The sequence below is a fragment of the Platalea leucorodia genome (genome assembly GCF_965183815.1).
Source record: "Platalea leucorodia genome assembly, chromosome: 13".
In the NCBI taxonomy this organism is placed as follows: domain Eukaryota; kingdom Metazoa; phylum Chordata; class Aves; order Pelecaniformes; family Threskiornithidae; genus Platalea; species Platalea leucorodia.
In genome coordinates this window covers 9,888,586-9,910,308 of record NC_138835.1, presented here as the reverse complement: position 1 = coordinate 9,910,308, position 21,723 = coordinate 9,888,586, and the positions used below count along the sequence as shown (strand labels likewise).

Sequence of the window (21,723 nt, the reverse complement as noted above, 5' to 3'; positions counted from 1 at the left end):
CCACATGCCAGCAGCAGGGCTGTGCTGCTGGGCAGACAGCCCGGGCCTGTCCTGCCGGGGTGGACGCTGTTGGCACTCATCAGCCCCTTACACGTACGGCTGGAGTAACTCATCTCCATCTGCCTGGCCAGAGGGGCCACATCATTCTCCTAGCCCCGTCTTTAGTTACGTGGGTGCAGCCACCCCGGTCTGGTGCCTAGAAAGACCCGTCTCTGGTAGGAAAAGGTTTTGCTGCACAAATCTTTTGGGGGAAAAAGTCATTATGGTTGTTGTGGTATTTATCAGAAAGAGCCTGATTTCTAGAGCAGGTGCTCCGAAGGGGAAGGAGTAAATGCAAAGCATCATTAGCCTCACACTTCCACCCCATGGTCATTGGAGCGTGGGGACCAGCACCCCACCTCTCCCCAGCCCATGTCCGTGCCCACACTCACACCTCCCAGCCCGCTGGGGCTGGGGAGTGCTGTAAAAATACATGTGAACGGGAGAGAAACCCTGCCCCAAGCTCCTGCCCAGCCTTTCCACCAGCTCCCATGCCGGGCGTCCCCCTGGGCTGCTCCGGGTGGGCAGGGATGCCGGGCAGCCGTGTGCCCCGGGATGTGTGCGGCTCCGGCTGCCAGCCCCGGCCATCCCGGGCGGGTTTACTGTGCCACACAGAGACGAAGGGGGGAAAGAAGTGGGAGAAAACACCCTGCTTTGGTGGATGGGGATTTTTTATGCGCTCCACAGAAAAGCTCGAGGATTTTGCAGCACAGAAGGCTGAGCTATTTTCCAGCCTGAGCAGGGAGCGCTCTCCCCCGCAGGCGTGGGCTGCTCTAGAGGAAAGCCTCGGCTCTGCGGCTGCTGGTTTGCAGCGGTGGCCGTGCTGGAGCTGCGCTGCCATGCCGGTCCCTCGCAGGGCTCCTCTCTTTGGCACCCTCCCTGCACAGCCCACGCCAAAGGGGGTTCACTGCCAGCTCTTCTTTTTGCAGCTGGCCCCGGTGAGGGGGTCCTACACGCTCCCGGGACATGGGCTGGAGGCTTCCCTACCCTTCTTGTTTTTCCTGTAGAGGGGCAACCCCAAATTTCTGTGTGTGCATCCATCTCCTCCAGCCCCTGCCCAGCCCAGCCGCTGCAGGGGAGACGCAGGCAACAAAACCCCCGCAGCTGGGGTACCTGTGGAAGAACACGGCCACAGGGATCCCCCAAACGGAGGTCAGGGACTCCCACCAGCGCACAGCCAGGCTCCCACCCTCGCTCCTGCAAGCGCAGGGGGAGGCGAAGCTGTCGTCCCTGGGCGGGTGGCAGCGGCTGGAAGGAACCTGCCACCCCGCTGGCTCCAGCCAAGCGTCACGAGTGGGAAGAAGCTTCCCAGAAGACGGAGAGCTAAATAAAGGCAAGGCCTGGAACAACCCAGGGCTGCCAGCTATTTATTCTAGCATGCCTGTACGCTGCAGAGAAGGAGAAAGATATTTTAAAGCTGCTGCAAGGAAGCGTGTCTGTCTGCCTGGGTTTGTTGATCAAAAATCTGATTAGCAACCCTCCCCACCGACATCTCCAAGCCCTGCACCACCTTCAGCCAAGTACCTTCCTAAACCCACCTGCCCCAAAGCAGCCGGCCCCTCCATCAGTACTACACTGAAGCAGATGCTTGGAAAAAAGGCTTCAGCATATACAGAGTAGTAAGAGCCTGGGGAGTATCCCCATCCTGCACTCTATTTACTTCTGGCCAGCCCTAATGAGAAATTTCTAACCAGCTTTTAGCATCCAGGGCTCACCCTTCTCCATTCATAAACTCTCATAAGCACTTACACCTCTGGCCTTACAGATCTCACCTCCTATAAAAAAAAAAAGCGCACATCCCAACCTCCTATAAAAAAAAGGAACCACTGCAATCTTTGTTCTTGAATATGTATCTTTTACTGAAAAAATCATTCATAAATTAACAAATACAAAAATGTACAAACGCATGGGTAAATAAATGTAATGACACAAAGGATTGCTTTGCTGAGAAGTGTGTGTGTGTTTTAAAACACTAGTCTTCAGTGCAAAAATGTCCCCCTGGCACCTCTTAAAAACATAACAGTAAGCTCAAAGGCCATGATGATGGAAAGCTACTTTAGAGTTTAAAGCCGCTTCTGATGGTGAGCGACCCAAAGCGCGTGGCTGTTGCTCAGATGGTACTTCCCATAGAGAAGCAGAGCTTTACAGATAATTAACTGTCAATACATAGTTTTGCAAATAAAACCCACATGGCTCATTTAAAGAAAAAAAAAAAAAGTCAGCATTGAACAGGACCTGCCCTCCAGCGGGGCTGACCGACGGTGGTGACATGGAAGGGGCGAACGAGTGGCCTTGTTGAATTTCAGCTGCCAGAATATGTACAAGTTCTCCTTAATACGAGAATTTTTACACCATAACAGCACATGCGCTTGACAGTATGTTTTTAACAGTTACATTTACTATACAGTATTTGACATAGTTGATAAGATTAACAGTGCACATTTTCAGATATTCCACATTTTAAAAAGGGAAAAAAAAATTCCACGTGATTAGAACAAAGGAACTGTGAAGAGGGATGCTGCTGGGGGGGGATGGACCCTTTCGTGCCAACCATAGAGTGCATTTCTGAGCAGAGGTAACGGCTTTTTGTTCAACACAAGGTGCGATGGGTGTCAGGTACACATCAAAGGCTGAGGATCCCGACTAAGGTAGTTTAACACCTACTCACACACACATGCATGATTCCTGGGGTAGTGAACTTGGACTAGTTGAAATACATTCCTCGTTTGAAGCACCATTAAACAAAGACAGATTTCTAGCAAGGTCTCAAGATGAAAGAAAAGGGCAGGGCAACACGGGTTCAGCATCTGAAAAGGGTCCACGTGAATTAGAGATCAAGATTCAGAAGCAAAAGTCTTTATTGCTATATGCGCCATAAAAAGCAAATCCTCATCTCTGCCTATAAATAACCAGGTTGAATCCCCTCGGGAAGCGAGTTTAAAGCACATGTAAGTTCAAAGACTTTAAACCTAAGTTACAAACTTATCAGCGCTTTTCAAGGGCAGGCTCGCTGTCCTCTCATACCGGCCGATAAGATCTACACAACAAGAACTCGTGTTTTCTATAACGTTTTCTGGATACAGGTTAGGAATGCCCTGGGCAGTCACACCCACCAGATGCGTATGGGGATCATACGTCCACGGAACCAAGAAAACAATGTAAACCATGAGAAGTTAAGGAAACCGAAGGCAAACAATGCAATAAAAACAAAGGTAAAGTAGTTCGGAGGTTAAGTACCCACCATTGTTTTGTATAAATACAAATTAAAAAGCAACCCCCAATGTATTTACTTTTAAGTCAGAGAGGTCCAGTAAAAGTGACTGTGTCGGTGCTGCGTGAGGACTGGGCTGTGTCAGTGGGGAGGAGAGCCCGGCGCCCAGTCTGCCCACAGCGGCCGTGGGGATGGCAGATGGGAGAAGGGAGGGAGGGGGCACTCCAGTTTGGGTGGTTAGATGGGGCATCAGACCCAGCTCTCCGCTTCCCGGTCCTCATTTTTTCATGAGCTTGATTCATGTGTCCTTCATTTCTCTCACTCTCACTAACCTGTGAGAACCTGCCCCACCAGCTGGGCTTGTGCAAGTGCTGCCAGGTGCCGGCAGCGATCACCAAGCACACTGCCTGGCTCTGCCTGACAGCACTTCAGTGTGCTGCTAGATTTACACAATAAATACAAAATAAAACAACCTCTCAAACCATACCGTCACATTATAGGAGCGACGGCAGGGTGCTGCCGGTCCAGGGCGGGCTCGGTGCGGTGCGGCCGGCTGCCCCATCCCGAGGACCGCAGGTGGGCAGGAGCAGCCGACCCGGGCCGCGCTTCCTAAAGCGGCGTGGATGCGAGCTCTTGAGCAATCTGCCAAGCTCACACGTGCCATCAGTGGGATATACAGCAACAGGAAAGGGATTTTCTTCTGTATGGCTTTTGGATTCATTTGCACATCATGTTGCAAAACTGACAGAAAGGGGAGTTTTTCCATAAATATTCCCATGTCCTCACTCTCCCTGGAAAAAGCCACCTGGAAAAAGGTTTCTGGAATGAGTGATGACACGGCTGTATTTCTCATCCGCTACATTGGAAAGTTTAGGACCCTGTCCCATGAACATTTCTGCATATGCACAGCTTAAATCATGCAAGCAGTCTCACTGGCTTAAAAGGGAACACCTTGCACAAGTACAGTGATGCACACACAAGTGTTTACAGAATTCAGGACTAAAATGAGTGACCGTATGTAAACCTCTAGCTTGGATTTGAGCCATAGGAGAAAAATAAAAAGGGGCAATTTACACAGCCTATTTACACTTACACTTCTTTAAGAAGCGATTCTGTTGTATATACTTCAAGCAGGTCATTTAAAAAACTGCACAGACATAGAAGAACGGTATCAGAAGTTGTTTGATCTTCCACCAGGGCAGTTGCCAACTGAATCGCTCCCGACATTCGCTGTTGGGAAGCCAGAGTCCCTCAGCTGAGCTGCTTCCTGGAGGAGAAAGCGCGTCCGAGGCGAGTCCCGGTGGTGGAGATTGCTGGAGGAGGAATGTGGAGACGAGAGCAGCAGGTCAAACCGTTGTCCTGAAACCCAGAAAGCAAGTGGCGGAAAAAAGAAAGAGACTGCTGAGCTCGCTGCACGAGTATCGGGCTGGATTGGTACAGCTAGAGCAATTTGTGCGCGCACTTTCAGCCTTATTCTCCAAAATACTGTGATCCTTCATTAGACAAAGTGTTGCTTGTCCTCGATAACCCTTGGAAAAAAAAGTCTAGCGTGGTGCTTTCTTGGTGAAGGGCAGAGCAAAGTTATTTTCTCCTCTTAATATTCGGTCACCAGAGCCAGCTCCGGTGTCAGGTTAACAGTGATGTTCTTATACAAGGCGTCATACGTGACGTTTGGAAAGTAGTTCAAGTTATTGAGGCCGTCCAGGGCTTGCCTTTCTTTTGACTTCCTCAGCAAGGCGTACCTGTGCAACGAGAACCAGAGGCCAGTGTCACTTCCACGTATCCCACAGAGCCCTGCAAAGTCCACCCAACACGACTAAAACACCCTTAAAACAGCCAGGCCCATCAGCAGCTATAAACCAACGCATTTCTGAGCCCTTAAGAAAGATGACCATCATTCGCTTCTATACTCCTGGCAGGTAAACATCCCAGACCTCGCAAAATTATAGTCCACCACTTGATGAAGAGCAAAATGCTCTCTGTGCCACCAAGCAGCCCAGCAAGCACCCAGCGGCCAAAACAACCTGTAACTCCTGCCCAAAGCCTGCAGATCCCAATCCCAGGAAGGGGCTGAGCTCGGGGGCATCCTGCCAAGCCCTCACCAGGATGCTTTCCTCAAGAAAAGAAGCTGATGGGCGATGTGGTCCTTTCCATTTTTAAGAAACTGGACCACAAATAAGAACAGAACTAATGCTTTTAGTCTGAGGGATGGGGGACAAGGAAGTAACACTAGAAGACTGATGGTTTGGGGAAAGGAAACCAGCTGGTGCACAAAACCAGCCTCAACCAAATTTAGCATGATGAGATATAAGGGCTAAGGTGCGAGAGAAAAAATAAAATATGTAAGTAGAAACATCTCGGCAGGACAGGACACTGACTTTCTGGGGGCCTGGCAGCACCGGGGTGAGTGGGAGCTGGGCTGGGACCTGGGGACCAAAAAAGCACCAGGGCAGGGATGTGCTGGGAGGAAGAGGAAGACTGGGTCAAAGCAAAGAGGGAAGTGCCAAAACTGGCATCAAAGACATCACAGCATCAGGACACGGGCAGGACACTTAATGTCTTGATGAACACTTTCCTTCTCCACAGTGAAAAGTGACAGGTCCCCCTGCTCCCTGCTTGGGTGGGAGAAGCAGCAGGGCTTTCAGATGGTAGCAGTCAGTACTTGCCTGTGGGTAAGCGTAGAGCACAGGGAAGCAGAGATTTCAGAGGCAGGACACTGAGAATATCTATTGCTAAGCCTCGCCTAGGCTGGACATCGGGCTCCAGATGCAGCAGTGCATACAGGACTGCTCAGCAGCACGGGTATCAGCCTCACCGGGGCAAACTGCTGCCTTGGCCATCCTCACCGCAGGCCCCCCGTTCCCACAGCACTGACCCACAACTCCTGCTGACATTGAACTAGGGCTCCTGGCTGGGGCCAGGAGACAACCAGGGGAGCATTAGGAACAAGAGCTCAATCCCACTGCACTCCCAGCCTTCCACGCTTCGAGGGTTTGACTAAATATGGCTTTTTAAGCCAAAATGGACTTCCCTTTTTCAAGAGTGAAACAAGATAAGCATCTAAGCTGCATTCTGTCCAACAGAGAAATGAAAACCAGGGCTAAAGGTGACAAAACCTCAAATGGAAACTCTGCCAAAAATGAGTCTTCTGTAAGAAGAGACCAGCAGATAGCTCAAATGGTATCTGCAACATAAACCAGCAGCGGCCAGGAGCCCCTCTGCAGAACGGAGCTTGCACTGTCTAGCAGCTCATCACCTATGAGTAGTAATTCCTGCAGCTGTTCATGAAAAAGGTATTTCTCTGGTTTTCTGTTGCATAGCTTTCAGAAGACTCAAATTCCACCAAGGTCCCCCAGCAAAAGCAGCCATCTGACCAACCCTTGTACTCCCTGAAACAACCTTGGCTTCTGGAGGAAGGGGTTGGAGCCCTCCTGGAAACCTCCAGGGAAAACTTAGCTTTTTGAGAAAAAAGACAAAGTGTCCACTACTGAGTAACAGCACTGCAGGGGGACGTTGCTTCTGCAACAGCAACTGCCTTCGTAGTGCAAACCCAGGGTGCTGCTACTGGACTTTGTTAGTGTTCCCAGGGATACCTGACAAGAGCCTCCACACTGCCTTCTGCAGGCTGAGCAATGCCTCCTTTAACACTTAGATCAGGCTCTTCTAGAAACATAGAAGCTTCTCTGACATCTGGCATTAGCCACCCCTTTAGCAACATCCCCCTGGAGATACAGGACAGGCCCCCAGCCTGCCATGCTGACAACCCCCTCTTTTGGATGACATCCAAGCAGCTACAGCTACAACACAAGGACCTCTCGTCGTAGGGATGCGGGGTATAAAAACGTAGGGATGGAGGAATCCAGGCAGTGCTCTGCCTCCATCTCCCTGCAGTTAGTTTCCTTTATGAGTTAAGGCTGTTAGTGCCCTCAAACAGCTGCGGGGAGCCTTGTACATGGTATAGGCTCTGTGAAGGGCTTTGGGATTCTTAAAAAAAAAAAAATTTACTTGCCTTCCTAGGAACTGCACTTCTCCCCGATGATGGTGGGGAATTGATTTGTATTTCCCTGTGTCTCCTTCTGGTCGAGTAACCGAGTAGCCTGCATACTGCACTCTGCATTAGAAAGGGAAAAAAATAAAGTAAATTAAAAAAAAATAAATAAATAAACCATTGCATTTGCTGTGCCGTCAGTGCTTGCCAGGGCTGCACAGTTAGTGCGCTTGGGGCTCCTACCGCAGCTTTGCCTTTCCATCCAGCAGATAAGCTATGCAAACCTCCCCGCTCCAGCCCGGGCTCCAGGTTAAGTCCCATGACACTCGGCACCTTGAGGCTTCAGAAGCTCGGCCAAGATCAGTTTGAGCTCAGCAGTGTGGGATATTGCACACAAAGCCAATAATTTCCCAACCAGTGCTTCTCTGTTTGCTTCCAACCTACTCCCTGTGCAGGCTGGAGAGGCCCCCGTTCCCACCGAGCCGCTGCAGCCAGGCTGGCTCTTCCCCAGCCTGGGTGAATCGGGCACAGCAAGCCCAGCGCTGGCTGCAGAAGTGACAACACTTCCCCTCACAGCACGTGCAAAGCTTGGCTCGCAGAACCATCAGAAGCAGAGTTCAGGGACACCAGCTGAGCCCAAACCTGTTCCAGAGGTCGTCGTCTTCGCCACCCCAGCCCCAGAAGGCATTAGGGAAACCGTTGATCTTCTGAAACTGCTCGACAGTCAGGCCACTCACCCCACCAAAGAACTCGTTGTAAGGGAGCCTAAACAGGAGAGAAGGGGTTAGGGCAGAGCCTGCCAGTGCTGCAGCTCTCCCGCTTGCAGTGGGGAAAGTCTGAGCTGTGAGGATGCTTTCTTCTATTCCCCTCTTATGTTCACTTTGCACAAAGCCTGAGAAGCAAACTGAGATTCATCTTCCGCCTTTTAAACAAAATAGCCTAACACTGGCTCCTTAGCTATTACCGTAGTGCAGAAGAAGAACAGTGCTTACAGATACATGTACTTATCCAGCTTGGCTGCAAAGTGCCTTGGCATCTGCCCACACCCATAATAGTTCCGGTCATTTTCTGGTATGTGGTCCACATCGTGAAAGATGAGACAGTCCCAGTCCAAGTCCTTCATTGCTTCCCGAAAGCCAACATTGAAGAGCATGGCACGGTTAAAGGGTTGGTTTCCAGCCTAGGAGGGAGAAAGTTCCTTCTCAAGGAGAGCCCGGTGCAGCTCGTGCTCCGCATGTGCGTTCTCGCTCTTGTCTAGAAAACTGCGGAGGGCACCAGCTCCCACATTGGTGCCGCAGAAGGAAACGATGTATTGGAACAGACTAGTGAGATCAACCAAGACTTAAAATATTCAATTTACTGTACAGGAGCAAAAATAAAGATGCTGGAGTGTTATTACTCAGACACTTGGAAAAAAACCCAATTTTGATCAATCTTTTTAAGACAGAACTAAATATGGAGGTACATTTACTGTGTGGATGAAGCCAGATAGCTTAAGTGACAGGTTCACGTATACATCAAATGACAGTCTTATGTTTTACATTCATGAAAGTCTTCTAGATACTGCCCAGACAAGAAACGCGTAACTCCGGTCAGGCCATTCCTGTGCCTAGGAGATGCTCCCCAGAACTACTAGAGATATACAAAAACACTGAAACATTATTTAAAGTGCAAATGCTTGTTTCAAAGTTGTCTTTTTTAAAAACATCTCCTCCAATCCAGGATTTTTCTAAAAAACTGAATCTCTACTTTATTTTTTAGATAAAACCAGTCACTTTAGGACACACCTCTCAGCTGTGCCACTTTTAGGCAGAATGGGACAACTTAAAAACATTGCAACATGAACCCCAAACCTATAAATGATGTGATCCAGTAGGTAAATGCCTCAGGACATGGAGCAGAGCTACACTTGCAGCTTTGGCTGCAGCAGAAGCTCCAGCAGACACATTTCTAGTGCAGCACATCCATGCCCCAGCAGCTGCCGCCCCGACCGTCCCAGGGCCCACTCACTTGTTCCACAACGTAAAAGGCGAACTGTAAACGTTGCCGCTGCAACATGGGAATAAGGTGTCTGAAGAGGACGGGAAGATGCTCGTATCGGTTGCGGAATGGGATCAGGATCGCCACCTGCGAGGGAGAGGACACAGCTCTCACTGCACCGCACCAGTGGCTCCAGCCGCTGACCGACCCCTGGGCTGGGGAGCAGGACTGGCTGGTGCTATGAGGGGGAGCAGCACTAAACGTGGTGTCTCAGCTCTCCCACGTAGGGCTGAGCAGCCTGAAACCCTTTCAACCCCCACAACATGGATTCCTATTCACTTTCTGGGGAATTGTTGCTTTGGGAAAATTCAATGTAACCTTGAGTGGGAGGGAGACCAGCAGCCCACCCCCCCAGCACTGGGGACAGCAGGAGCGGGGCCAGGCCCTGCCACCATACTGCCCTAAGCCACCTCCCTCTGGGGACAGGAGTCCCCAGCAGTGCCACCTTGCCTCTCCAGGTCAAATCTTACCCCAGACAGGGCGGCAGGGGGAGCGGGAGGCTCGGCAGCAGGGAAGCAGGCAGGCAAGCTCCCTGCCTGACTCCTTGGCAGTCCGTGCAGAAGCTCAGAGTCGACTCACGCATCACTACAGCAGCCCCTGAGCTCAGCATTTGCCCCCCAGGCACTACAGCCCTCACTTCAGAGATCCTTATATCCATTACTCCGGAGCTTCAGCACATTAGAGACATTCCCATTAACATCTTCCCACCACCCGCCCAGGACCCTCCACGGTCAGCAGGGACACGGGGCTCCCCAGCTCCCCAGTTACCTTCCAGCGAGGCAGGCAGTCGCTCGGCTTCCAGTGGCCTCCCAGCTTGATGGAAGGGTCTTTTGAGAAGAACTGGTGGATATCCTCCATCGTGATCTCGCTCATATTTACATCGATGGGGCCCTCTGCGGAGACAGCGGGGAGAAGCAGAGGAGGGGGTCAGGAACCGCCATGGTCCTGGGGCAGCTCGGTGCCTGCTCTGGGCAGCACTCTGCTGCATCCCTGCCTGCTGTCCCCGGCCCTGAATGCAGGCAACCTCTCTTCCCCAAAGCACCAACAAAAATGATTAGGAAATGCTGCTGGTATGACTCCTAACACCTCCATCTCCTTGGCAGCTGGGCTCTGTTCAGCCTTTGTGGCTGCTGTTGGATGCAGCTCTCCATTAGAGACCCGCAGCAGCCAGGGCTCCCCCTTACTCCTCCATACCGGTTTCCAGCACACACAAAACGCTGCACCTCAGCAGAGAGCCATTTCCCCCTTGTAGGAAACATTTACCCCCAAAAGCCCAATTTTCCACTGCAATATCGCTTTGGTGGAAGCATTTCTCCTGACTGCAGCTCCCCGGGGGGGGTCCACCCTGTCTCCCGCACCAGCCCCTGCCCAGCTGTACCCAGCACAGCTCGGAGCTGGGACCAGCAGCACTGCTGAGGGGCAAGGGAGCCACCTCTCCGCCACTGCCCCTGGAAAAGGGCTGGCCGAGTCTTTTCACCAGCTCCCAGTGCACAATCCCTCTTTTGTTTGCATTTGCCAAGCGATGGGCTCCTGCTTCGGCAGGGATACATGCCTCTGACATAGCAGTGATTAATTCGTGTGAGTGGGTAAACAATGATTTCCCAGGAGGGGACCGGGCTCTGACCAGCACTCCCATTCATCCCCAAGTGCCCAGTGGGGAAAGGTGCAATGCCAGCGAGCTGGGGAACGCCACGATGTGCCTTCCAAAGCCACAGGGAGCAGGAGAGGGGCATGGGGCGGTTGGGATGCTACTCACTCATAGAAGGGAGCCTCTCGGGACAGGTGTGGTTGGGGAAGTAGGTAAAGTCTTCAGGAAGAAATGTTGTGGCTTGCAGAAAGGTTTCATTGTGATTCAGATCAAGAGGATAATCTGGGGAAGGGATATATAAAAAAAAAAAAAGTCTACATTTGAGCTGCAGGTCTTTTGTTATTTCCAGCCACCTCCCCGTGCCACTGTGAGCAAACTTCACGGCCACCTGCAGCTGGGAATGTCCCCAATGGCACGAGGGTGTCCCGATGCAGCATGAGCCCTAGACTTGCAACCCAACTGGGTGCTCATCCCCATCCTCAGGCAGGTGGCTGTGGGACGGCTGGAACATCTCGGGCTGCCTTAGACGAGACCACGCCAAAGAAACTTTTGCATTTTCTGGCCTGAGGAGGAATTTTGAGTGTCACCTTTAGGTATCACAAACAGCTCAAAGCGAAGGAGCGCACGGCCCTTGAAAGGAAAAGCTAGTTAGCACCTTGTCCCCAAAGGACCACAGCACAGCGAGAGGGGACGTGCTCCTCCAGCGGGTCCTTTCCTAACACGGGCTCAGAGAAGGCAGTCCCCAAGCAGGTCCCAATGCCAGCAAGGACCATCAGCACAGCAGCCCGCGCAGGGAAATCCTGCCTCGCATCCTCCTCAAAGGATCGATAAGAACGATCACATTACACATAGCCTTTCCTCCGGTTTGCATCACGCAAGAGCGGAGGAGCCCCCATGCCCCAGCAGCCACAGCAGTGCCTAGCTCGGCACATTTCTCCAGCCCCCTCATTCCCCTGCATCCTTTCACCTTCTGAGTAAAACCCTCAGCTTGTTACACCTGGAGATGTTTTAAGGAGCTTTTTATATAACCGTGAACTTCTGCTTTCTACAGTAAAGTCACCAGCTTTGCATAAGGCAACTTTAGCCAAGCGTGACTTTTATTTTAGGCACTAGAAAAAAGTTCCCTGCCCACAATAAAGCATCAGCTGCCTCTCCACTTTCTCTGAGCATCAGGTGCTTAGCAGGGAGTTGGCCTTTTGGTCCCACAGCACCCACGGCAGCAGCACCAACCTTACACCCCACAGAGGTCTTGGAAAGTGGCTGTCTGGGGCCGAGGCCAACTAGTCCCATCACGGGCAGCCCCAGACCTACCAGGATGAAAAGGCCTCATCCATTCCAATTACTTTACCGTGCACCGCCATTCCTGCAGCAGCTGGCGGCAGAAGCACGCCATGGGGCTGACATTCACCGGGCTGACTCAGAGCAAGAGCAGAGCTGGTTTCTCATGAGCACAGTAGAAACCAACTGGTACTCAGGCACCCAGAGACAAAAGAAAGTCTAGTGTCCCCCCCGCTGCCCCCCGAGAGCTGTCCAAACAGCTCTGCAAAGCCTAGGACACAAGGGCTGCAGTGATCCATCAGCAACCAGTAGATTTACAGTAGGGAGCCAGATTAAGTTATTTTACTGAACCCAGTGTAAAATTCAGATTTTTTTTTTTTTTTAAACCAGCAGCTATAACCTTTCAAATTAAGCATACATTTAGTTTCAAGAACATATTGATAGCGAAAAGGTTTCACACATTTTACAGTGAGAGCAATTTAATAAACCCAGAATTACAATGTAGTGAAGTGAATGAATCGGCTAAGATTAAGTGCTAAGAATCTAAGTCATATTTAAGGACAGGGACATTTAAGAAATTGCATAAGCATTGGATATTCTCCATAGCAGAAAGGCTGCATCTAATAATCACATTAATGACACATCAAGAAAAAAAAAAAAATAACTTAGTCACAAGGTTGCCTTTACCTGCAAGGTCAAAATCTTTCATTTAAATCAATTGGGACAACTCATTGCTGGCCTGATATTTCAGCTTGCTTTATTGTGCTAGTACATACCATCATGTCATTAATACTGTTTATCCACTCAAATAAGTGGTACCCAGACTATCTCAGACTCAAGATGGACTTGTAAACAGAATCTAAGGGCTTTTCAAGTATGATAGATATTATCTTGGATGCTTGACACTGCTGTAAATTTTAATAACCAGGTTCCCATTAAACTCCTATTGCCAGAGATGCTCTCAATACTCAGTCCAGCTGACAATGCACCATGAAGCTCAACTCCCCTTTTTTGCACGAAGGGCTGCCTTTTTTGCTTGTGGAAGCACAGAAGGGACCCCTCTTGGCTCACCAAACATGAAACCTATTACTGCATCTATTAGAAAATGCTGAAAATGTTATAAATTACTTCCTCATTTTAATACAGGGGCGGGGGGGGGGAAGCTAAAGGCAAAGAATAAATACAGACAGATGGGCAGAAGCACACTGTGCTTGCAGCAGACCCCCCTGTGCTTAGTCACCTTGCCATTCAGGGCGGGATATCACATTTTTAAGGATTCTGCCCAGAAATTAAAGACACAGGTCCCGGGAGGATACACACACAAGGCAGCACTGCACAAAAAGCTGCTCCCCCCCAGCCCCTTGCCAGAGGCATGCAGGACCCACGAGAGAGGCTGCAGCTCAGAAAGCATCAGCAACCTCCTGCTTCGCAGGAGCTGCCATGCAGCTGGGGCAGGGACAACCAAAGAGGGGCCACAGGGTCTTCTGCTGCCCAGACTGGTTTGTGACCTGTGCCAGCTCAGCCCCGGCAGCAGCATCCCTACCCCTGCTCTGCACGCCTCTCCTGGGAAGAGGGGAAGGGATGCAGGGATGTGCAGGGATGCAACACCCGCTGCTGCCTGTGGGGTAGGATGGGGGCAGGAGAGCCCAGGAGCTGCTGCCAGCAGCTCTGAGTCACGATGGGGATGGTCAAGGCCTTTGCTGGGTCCCTCCCTGCAGCCGTACCAGGCAGGTTTGCTCTCCTGGCTGTCATGCTGCCCACAGCAGCTCGGGGAGGATGCGCTAACCAGGCAGTGCTACCCACCCAGATCCCACCAAGGCACCCAAAAACAGAGCCGGGAAGGGAAGATACTGATCCCGGTGTTCACATAGTCCTTGTGGCCACAGTGCCATGCGCCTTCCAGATGTCAGCGCCATCCGTCACGCGTTTGCTTTGACCTGCCTGCCAGGGAAGGTCACCCAAGGATGCCGAATAGTGCTTGTATATGTTAAAACCATCTCCGCAGCCGGAGCTCTCGGGGCAGGACGGGTATCAGCCCATGCCTGCAGAGCTGGGATGGACCAGAGGCCCAAGGAAAGCCAGTTATTTCAGTAGCAGCAGTACCAGTATCATTGCTGCTAATGTGGTAACCATTCCCCTGCCTGCTGCAGGCAGCAGGAGCACACAGCAGATTTTCAGAGGGCTCAGAGCCCCGAGGGCCGGGACTGCAGCAGGACGGAGGCTCTTATCACAGCGAGCAGCAGCAGTGGAGCATCTAACCCTCCTCCCCTCGAGGGATCAGCTACTTCCTCACCCTGTATCTGCTTTACTTGATGTTTCCAGCCTTAAAAATAGCCCGGGCTGGCAGCCTCGGATGGCTTCAGCAGGGAGAGGAGGTGACCTGGGGTGCCAATCTCTTGTGCAAGTTGATCATTCCCCTCCCGTGCCCATCCCCAGTCAGAATACAGCTGACCCAGCAGCCACACCACTTCCTCCTCGGCGGGCTGGGCAGCAAGGACACGGCTTGTATTTTTTATTAATAAGGACACAATCTTGCCTTGTAAAAACTCTATTGGCGCCCACTGATGAACCGTTGCAGCGGAGGAGCTGAGCTCCCCGGCCTGATGCCAGCCACACCAGCGTGACACACTGGTGACATGTCAACAGGGAAGGTACACGCTCGGTGTCACACCAGCCCGAAGGCAACGCCTCCCCCTGGCTTACACACAGCCGTGCGCATTTATGCTTCGCTATACCATATTTACCCCCAAACTTGTAACCCTGTTATCAGCTTTATATTACGGATGATGAGCAGCTTGGGAGTGGGAGCCTGCGACTCTGCTCCCTGCATTCTGCCCAAAGTTCAATATATTATTTGTGGCAGATCTCCAGCCAAGTCATCTCAGTTCATCCTTGCATGGGAAGAGTGAAGCTTATGAGCACAGGCTCCTCCATGTGCACGGAGCCAGGGCTCTGTGCACGCGTGCGCCTGGGAAGTTGTTTTTTAAGTATGAAACCTGATCCTTGCACTGAATTTGGAAGTGTTTACCCTTAGACTGGTTGAAGCTAACAAGGTGAATTCCTGGAAAGCAAAGAGGTTTTCGGCTTGACATGCCATCATTTGAGACCTTCCAAGATTTTCACCCCTTATACAAGTTAGAAGCATTTGAATTTTTTTTATATAAAGAAATTAATATAATTTATATATATAGTGTCTATATACAGAGTAATTATACATATAATGTATTTTTACATCTATTTTTATATATATACATATATATTATATATAAAAAAGAAGCCAATTAATCGAAGTTCCCACCCTGCATTTACCAGCATAAATTAATTCCTTCAAGATAGAGTGGTTCAGGTCAACTCGATTTCCAATGGAAATGGAACCTTTGATCAAAATGACAATTATTCAAGAAATACCTGAGTCATTCACGCTGCTGTTCCTCTTGGCATAGGCACTGCGGACCACCTGCTCGTACACCTGAGCTCCTATTGTTCGCATGTTTTCACGAATCATGATGCCTTGGGCTTGCATCATGAAGAGGTAGGTGTTCACTGCAAGGGAGAGAAAAAAAAAAAAAAAAAAAAAAGAGTATTTCCATGAGCATCAGGTTTTGTAGGAAAGAGAAATAGGAGTCTTTTGGAATGATTCCCTGCCTTCTGCTTGGTTTCAGCTCCCTCCTGCCAGGAGGATCCCCAGGTCACACGTGCCTTGGTTGCCCGACAGGAGCTGGGAAGGGCACAGAGTCGGGGAGGTGCAAGGCACGTTTGGAAACCCAGCTGGTTAATAAGGGGAACGTACCCAGCTAGACCTGACAACGCAGACTGTAATGCAGCATTGCAGCTTAAACAACGGTACCTTTTGCTGCCTAAGTAGGGAAGTTTAATCAGGAAATATCATTATAACAGGAAACTAAGCTGCACACCTGGAGAAGGGCATTCATTCCTAGACTGCAGCACCAAGGGATGACATATGCTTGGCAGAGGTACCTCAATGGGCACCACAAAAAATATCCCACTGCCAGTCTCTGAGCCCACCGGCAATCCATACATCCCAGAGCAGGCGGCATTTTGCAGCACAAGCCGCCTGGGTCCCTGGGGCCGGCCCCCCCAGCCGGGTTTCTTCCTCCACTCCTTTCCCGCTGACCCCGTGCCCTGGCACCGCTCAGGCAGAGCCTACTTAGGTTTCAGTTTAAGCTGACACCCGTCACTGGCAGGGATGGGCCCCAGAGCAAACAGCAGCAAGCACAGCCCTGCGTCACCAGCAGCACCTGCAGGGACAGCAGGACAGCCACCCACAGGGACAGCAGGACTGCCACTGTGCATGCCACAGCACTCCCCACCAGCATCGCAGTGCCAGCCACAGCCCCCCTGCAGTGAAATTTTAGGCTTAAGAATGAAGGGGGGGGGGGGCATCTTTATTTGAAAATAGGGAGGAGGGGAGATCTAGAAGGCCAATTCTGCACTAGTAATTAAAAAAACAGGTCAAAAGACACTCCAGGAGGGAGGAAGAGGGCACCAGGCCAAGGAAACAGAGACCCTGCCTAGAGAAGGGCAGTGGCCGATGAAATGTCACCAGGAAACATCCATAACTGACAGGTCATTTCTACAGCAGGCATATCACAAGCTGTAGCAGCCCGAAACCAGCAGCTGCCAGCGCCAGGAAGGTACAGTCATTGCTGGAGTCACCAGGAGCGCAGATTAGATAGGGCACCCTGGAGGCGGCACCGCTATCAGAGAGCAAGGGTCCCCCCAAACACCGCCCACTGGTACACACGCTGACGCACTGCCCCCGGTCTCCCTGCCCTGCTTTGCCCTTTTACACCCACAGATCAAGTCAGCCTCCAGAAAGGCTGCCCAGATGCATTTCCCAATCCCAACCGTATTTTGTTTTCACACAGCTAAGTAAATATTTGAAAGGGCAGCGGAGCCCCACGCCATGCCCAGAGCTCCCACACCATGCCCAGGCGCTGCCTGTGCCCAGCCTGTCTCCAAGCCATGGGGAATCACCAGATTTTCAGCAAGAAGGGGGCTGGCTGCAGTAAGTGCTTGGCAACGAAATGGCTTGAAACGCAATTTTAAATGCCTGTTTCCAGCCTCTCCCTTCCATACATGTACCCTTCGTGGCAGAGCCAGCAATGGCACCTTAAGCCAGCGGTTACGCCAGCGACAAGCAGGAGCTGCCTCAGCTAAAACTGTACCCAAACCCTCTTTGCTCACCCTCCTCTTGTGGGGCCAGCTCTGCAACCCAGAGTAACTGCCGGGTCGGTTAGTGATGGCTACAAAATGAATACGTGCTCTCGTGCAGTTTCTTGGCAAGATACTCCTGTTGCAATGACAGCGAGAGGCAGCGAGGGCTGCTCCTGCTCAGAAAGACGGGGAATTTGCTCTAGCAGATCCCCAGGGGATAAGGCTCAAGGAAAAGCTGGCATTCTGATGTGGCACCATAGGCCAGAAACAAACGTAGCTTAAATTCCCCATGCAAAGGCTTACACCCAGCCCTAAAACCTTCACATGCTTGCACTTGGACTCATCTCCTGCTCAGAGCTCAGCATGAAACTGCATCGCCTCCCAGCACCGGCGGTCCAGCACCAGCAGTCCAGCCCCAGCATCCCTTCCCATCACAGCTCCAGCTTTGCCAGGCAGCTGCCAACCAGGACTTAGGGAAATGGGAGTTTGTGGGGAAAAAATAAAAGTTCGCGGAAATGGGCTATTTCAGGGTTAGTGGTGAATAAGCGAGTGATGCAATCAGGCTGACGCGGCCTGAGGGCCTGGGGCAGGATGCACAGGGCAGCTCCGGCCGACCTGCCCGTGCAGGCCAGGCAGAGGGCAGGTCTCCCAGATGACCATGACAAGATGTAGAAGTTGGGCAGCTTCTCCTTCAGCTCATCAGCCCACATCACAGCTCTGCCTCGGCTGCAAAGGCAACATATAAGGGTTGATGCTTGGAGCATACAGCTCCTAAGGACATGTTTATAACATCGTGCCCCAATGACAGCATCCAGCCCAAGCTGCAGCCAGAAGCACTGCGAGGCTCTCCCAGGAGGCAGCACAAACCAACACATCCAGCGACAGGAACAGCATCCGCCAAAGCCAAGCAAGCACAGCAGAGCGTGGACTCATAAGGAGAGCGGCACCGCACAGCCTCACCTCGGCCATCAGCAACCAGGGAGGGTTAGACTGCCCAGCTCCCTTTCCAAAAACCCAAAAGGCTAATCAAGAGCCAGGGCACAGCTCCTCTCCTCTTTGCACAGAGCAAAGGGCAGCTGAAGTCACTCAAGTTGAGATGTCTATCAGGACCAGGCTGTTGATAAAGGAAGGGGTGGAGGGCAGCAAGCTTCCACCTTCCAGCTTGCGTGGAGTTTGAGTCAGTGGCAAAGCATAACTCGCTGATGCTGAACAAGTAATTTAGCTTTCTACTTCATTATGCCTTCTACTTGGGGGATAAAGCAGAACCAGGTTTGGTGAAGCATGAAAGAACATGAGACACACGAATCAGCATCCAAACCCTGCTTAATTTAAGGAAGAGGGAGGTTTGTCGGGCGCAGTGAAAGCGCCGTTTGTTCCCCGCTCCCTCGGCGGGCAGACGCAGACGGAGCAGGGCCTCGCCACAGCCACATGACATGGCTTGCTGGGTTGGACTTGCACGGAGCTGCAGTGGGAATCCTGAACAGACTGTCACAGCAGCCACCATCCCAGGGGAGCGCGAGCACAAACAACACCGGCTTTGTTTAAAGCAGCAGTTGCCTTTTCACATATTAACCCCTTTACTCAGACGATTAAGGAGATACCTGGCCACGGACGAGCTGTGCCATCAACATGCCACACACCCAACACCAAGAACCCCCCATGACCATACCGACCCCAGCCCAGGGACAAGAGCCCCTTCCCCTGCTGCCAAACCAACCCACCACCATGAGATAAGCTCCCCAAGCCCCACACTTATCCAGAACACACAATTAATTTGGGTCAGAAAATCAGATTTAAGACACATTATTGAAAACATTCTACTCTCCATACCCACGCGGTTCTTAAATTAGCTCCATGGGGCCGCTGTGGCCACGGCTGGGTCTGGCCCGACATTTGGGAATCGCTGTACCAAACTCAAACCTCACTCCTCAGTTTACTTTGCTTTTGATGAGCAATTTGGCCACATTTTAAATTTATTAAGCCTGACCTGGCTGACCCTACAGAGCCCAGGGCCCCCCTACCCGAGAGGCAGCATTTCCCAGAGCCATAGTGCCGGAGCCACCACCAGCGGAGGAAGGAGATGCCGAGCATCCCCGCCGCTGCCCTCTGCCAGGGGAGGAACAGGCACACACGCACGCTCAGCCTGAACCGGGGTTCAGCCAGAAAGCAATTCTCTGTGTTGTGAGATATTGCTAATCTAATCACATAGGATGATCTTGAACATTACATTGGCCTTCTGCCTTTATTCCATTTGAGCACGCAGCACTTCAGACCACATACACGCAAGCGATAACAGCCCGGCTACGGCCGCTGAGCAGCAAGACAAGGACAGGAGAGGGATTTTAGCTGCTGTCAGCGGGGGGGGGGGGAAGATGCCCCTTTTCCTACAAATCTCCAGCAGACCCTCACCACCTAAACAGAAAATGAGCAAAATTTAAAAATCCATTTGCCCAAATGACTGCCTTAAGATTATTCTTGTTAGTTCGTTAAAGGAGGAGTCAACCCCACTGGGATTTAAACACGTGGAAATCAGGATATCAGACCTACAGCTTGCCACCAGCTGGAGCAGAGGCACACAGCTGCACCCCAGGGCCGGTGCACCCCTCGGGATGCTGCACCCCGACCTCCCTGCTCACAAGCAACAGGGAGGGCAAGTGCTCATCCAAGCCAGGAGTAGATGCAACAACTTCAACCAGGGAGGTAAAGTCCAATTATATAAATGAGTGCTGAAGGCTTCCTGTAATCATTTCTCTGTTGGTATTTTCGGAGCACTTCTAATCAAGAAACAGCTGACTCTCTCATGGAAAATTAATTCCACCATGATGATATGTACTAGAAGAGGCAGCAGGGTAATTTGCAGCTTGGGAGTTGATTCAGAAGAGGTCTGAGCATGATCCACAGCAGCTACCGACACAGGAAGGGACGAGACCTGACACATCTTGCTCCTGACCCCAACACGCTTCCGCCACCTGCGGAAAGGACCTTCCTCCAGCATCCCCCGGCACGGGGGACGGTGCGGGACCCCAAGGCCCATGATGGGAGAGACAGCCACCAGGGCTGGGGTCAGGAAGAGGGGCCAGGCGGTTCACAGCAGCCCTACATGCCTGCAGCAGTATCAGCACCCAGCACGGCAGCCAGGCTTTCCTGAGGAAGGAGCCGGTCTTCCTCTGCTTTGAGATTTAGGGCTGTCACATTCAGCATTTTTCCTGGTTCATTAGTCCATCAGCGCTGCAGAAGTGCAGAGGGGCTGTTTGTGAGTTTATCACGGTCTCACTGCAACGTGCAGCCTTCTCCTGCCGGCACCCAGCGCTCTGGAGCTCGTCCCGGCAAGGGCAGCCACCGCGAGCCCCTGCCCCGCCCCGGGAGCACACATCTCAACCAACACAGTCATAAATCAACGTACAACCAGGGAAACTGCTGCTGAATGAACCACTTTGCCAGATGTTCGGAGCAGGTACGAAGCACCCAGCAGAGCCTGCGGGATGCCTGCATGTGGGAGATGCAACAGAAACTCCAGAGGGGTGAAGGTCCCGCAGGCAGCAGGGATGGGTGCTCAGGTCACCCCCAGCACCCTGCCAGGGCTGGGAGAACCTGCCCGCTGCGAACACCTCCCGTGGGGCTCAGAGACGGCAAAACCAGCAGAGTCCTGTCTACATTAAGCCTTTTGTTAAGCTCTCCCAGCAGATCCCCAGCATCAATTCAGCTCCGCGAGCATTAGCAATACAAAGGGGTTTAATCAAACTAAGCCTCCAAGGAACAGATAGGCAGTTACAGTAGTCTTAACTTGTAAACACCCCAACTAGGAAATTTAGCAGCATCCCATCGCTAATACACCATGAGACCTCTGTCTCTATTAGCCTTCCAGTGGCACTGTATTCCCCAGATACAGAGTGCCAGAACAATTAAATAAGAGATTCCTATTAGTTTTAGAGAATTTAATATTAATGCCATCACTGTTACTTAGTCCTTTGCCCATAAATAGCACAGCAAAGAATAATTTGATAAGTGGTCTAAGAATTAACAGTGCAGCAGCAGCACTGAGCTGGTAATTACAAACCACCCGTCCCCAAAATTGGCAAGTTCGCAGCCTGCACGTGCATGAAGCAAGTGGGCTAGATGGGAGATTGCAGTGATGCTTGACCAAAACCTGAATGTGGGGAATTTGCATCTGAACTGTCTTAGAGAAAAATGACCCTGGGGAGGCTTCAGCAAGGGAGACGAAAATTCAGATTATTCTAATAGTCCCTAAGTTTTTAACGTACGCATTTAAGATGGCAACTTTCAGTTGCAATCCCACAGCTGACTGAGCTAAGGTGTTTGTGCAGCTCACTTTGAAGAACACTGCACCGATTTTAGGATACCCAGCAAGAGGAGCACGACATGCTCTGCACACATGGGAAA

General features: G+C 51.4%; 1 protein-coding gene across 2 annotated transcripts in view; it reads right to left on the bottom strand.

Annotated features, from left to right (window-relative positions):
- Positions 1-2,045: 2,045 nt before the first annotated feature.
- B4GALT5 (beta-1,4-galactosyltransferase 5) overlaps positions 2,046-21,723 on the bottom strand; it is a gene marked incomplete at its 5' end in the record, with an annotated part of 39,325 nt that continues 19,647 nt past the window's right edge. For both annotated transcript variants that reach the window (XM_082325619.1, XM_082325620.1), the window contains 8 exons: positions 2,046-4,992; positions 7,260-7,361; positions 7,881-8,003; positions 8,231-8,418; positions 9,249-9,365; positions 10,047-10,171; positions 11,035-11,148; positions 15,553-15,687. In XM_082325619.1, the coding sequence (XP_082181745.1) occupies positions 4,845-4,992; positions 7,260-7,361; positions 7,881-8,003; positions 8,231-8,418; positions 9,249-9,365; positions 10,047-10,171; positions 11,035-11,148; positions 15,553-15,687 (1,052 nt within the window). In that variant the 3' untranslated portion in view covers positions 2,046-4,844. The remainder of the gene's footprint in view (positions 4,993-7,259; positions 7,362-7,880; positions 8,004-8,230; positions 8,419-9,248; positions 9,366-10,046; positions 10,172-11,034; positions 11,149-15,552; positions 15,688-21,723) is intronic.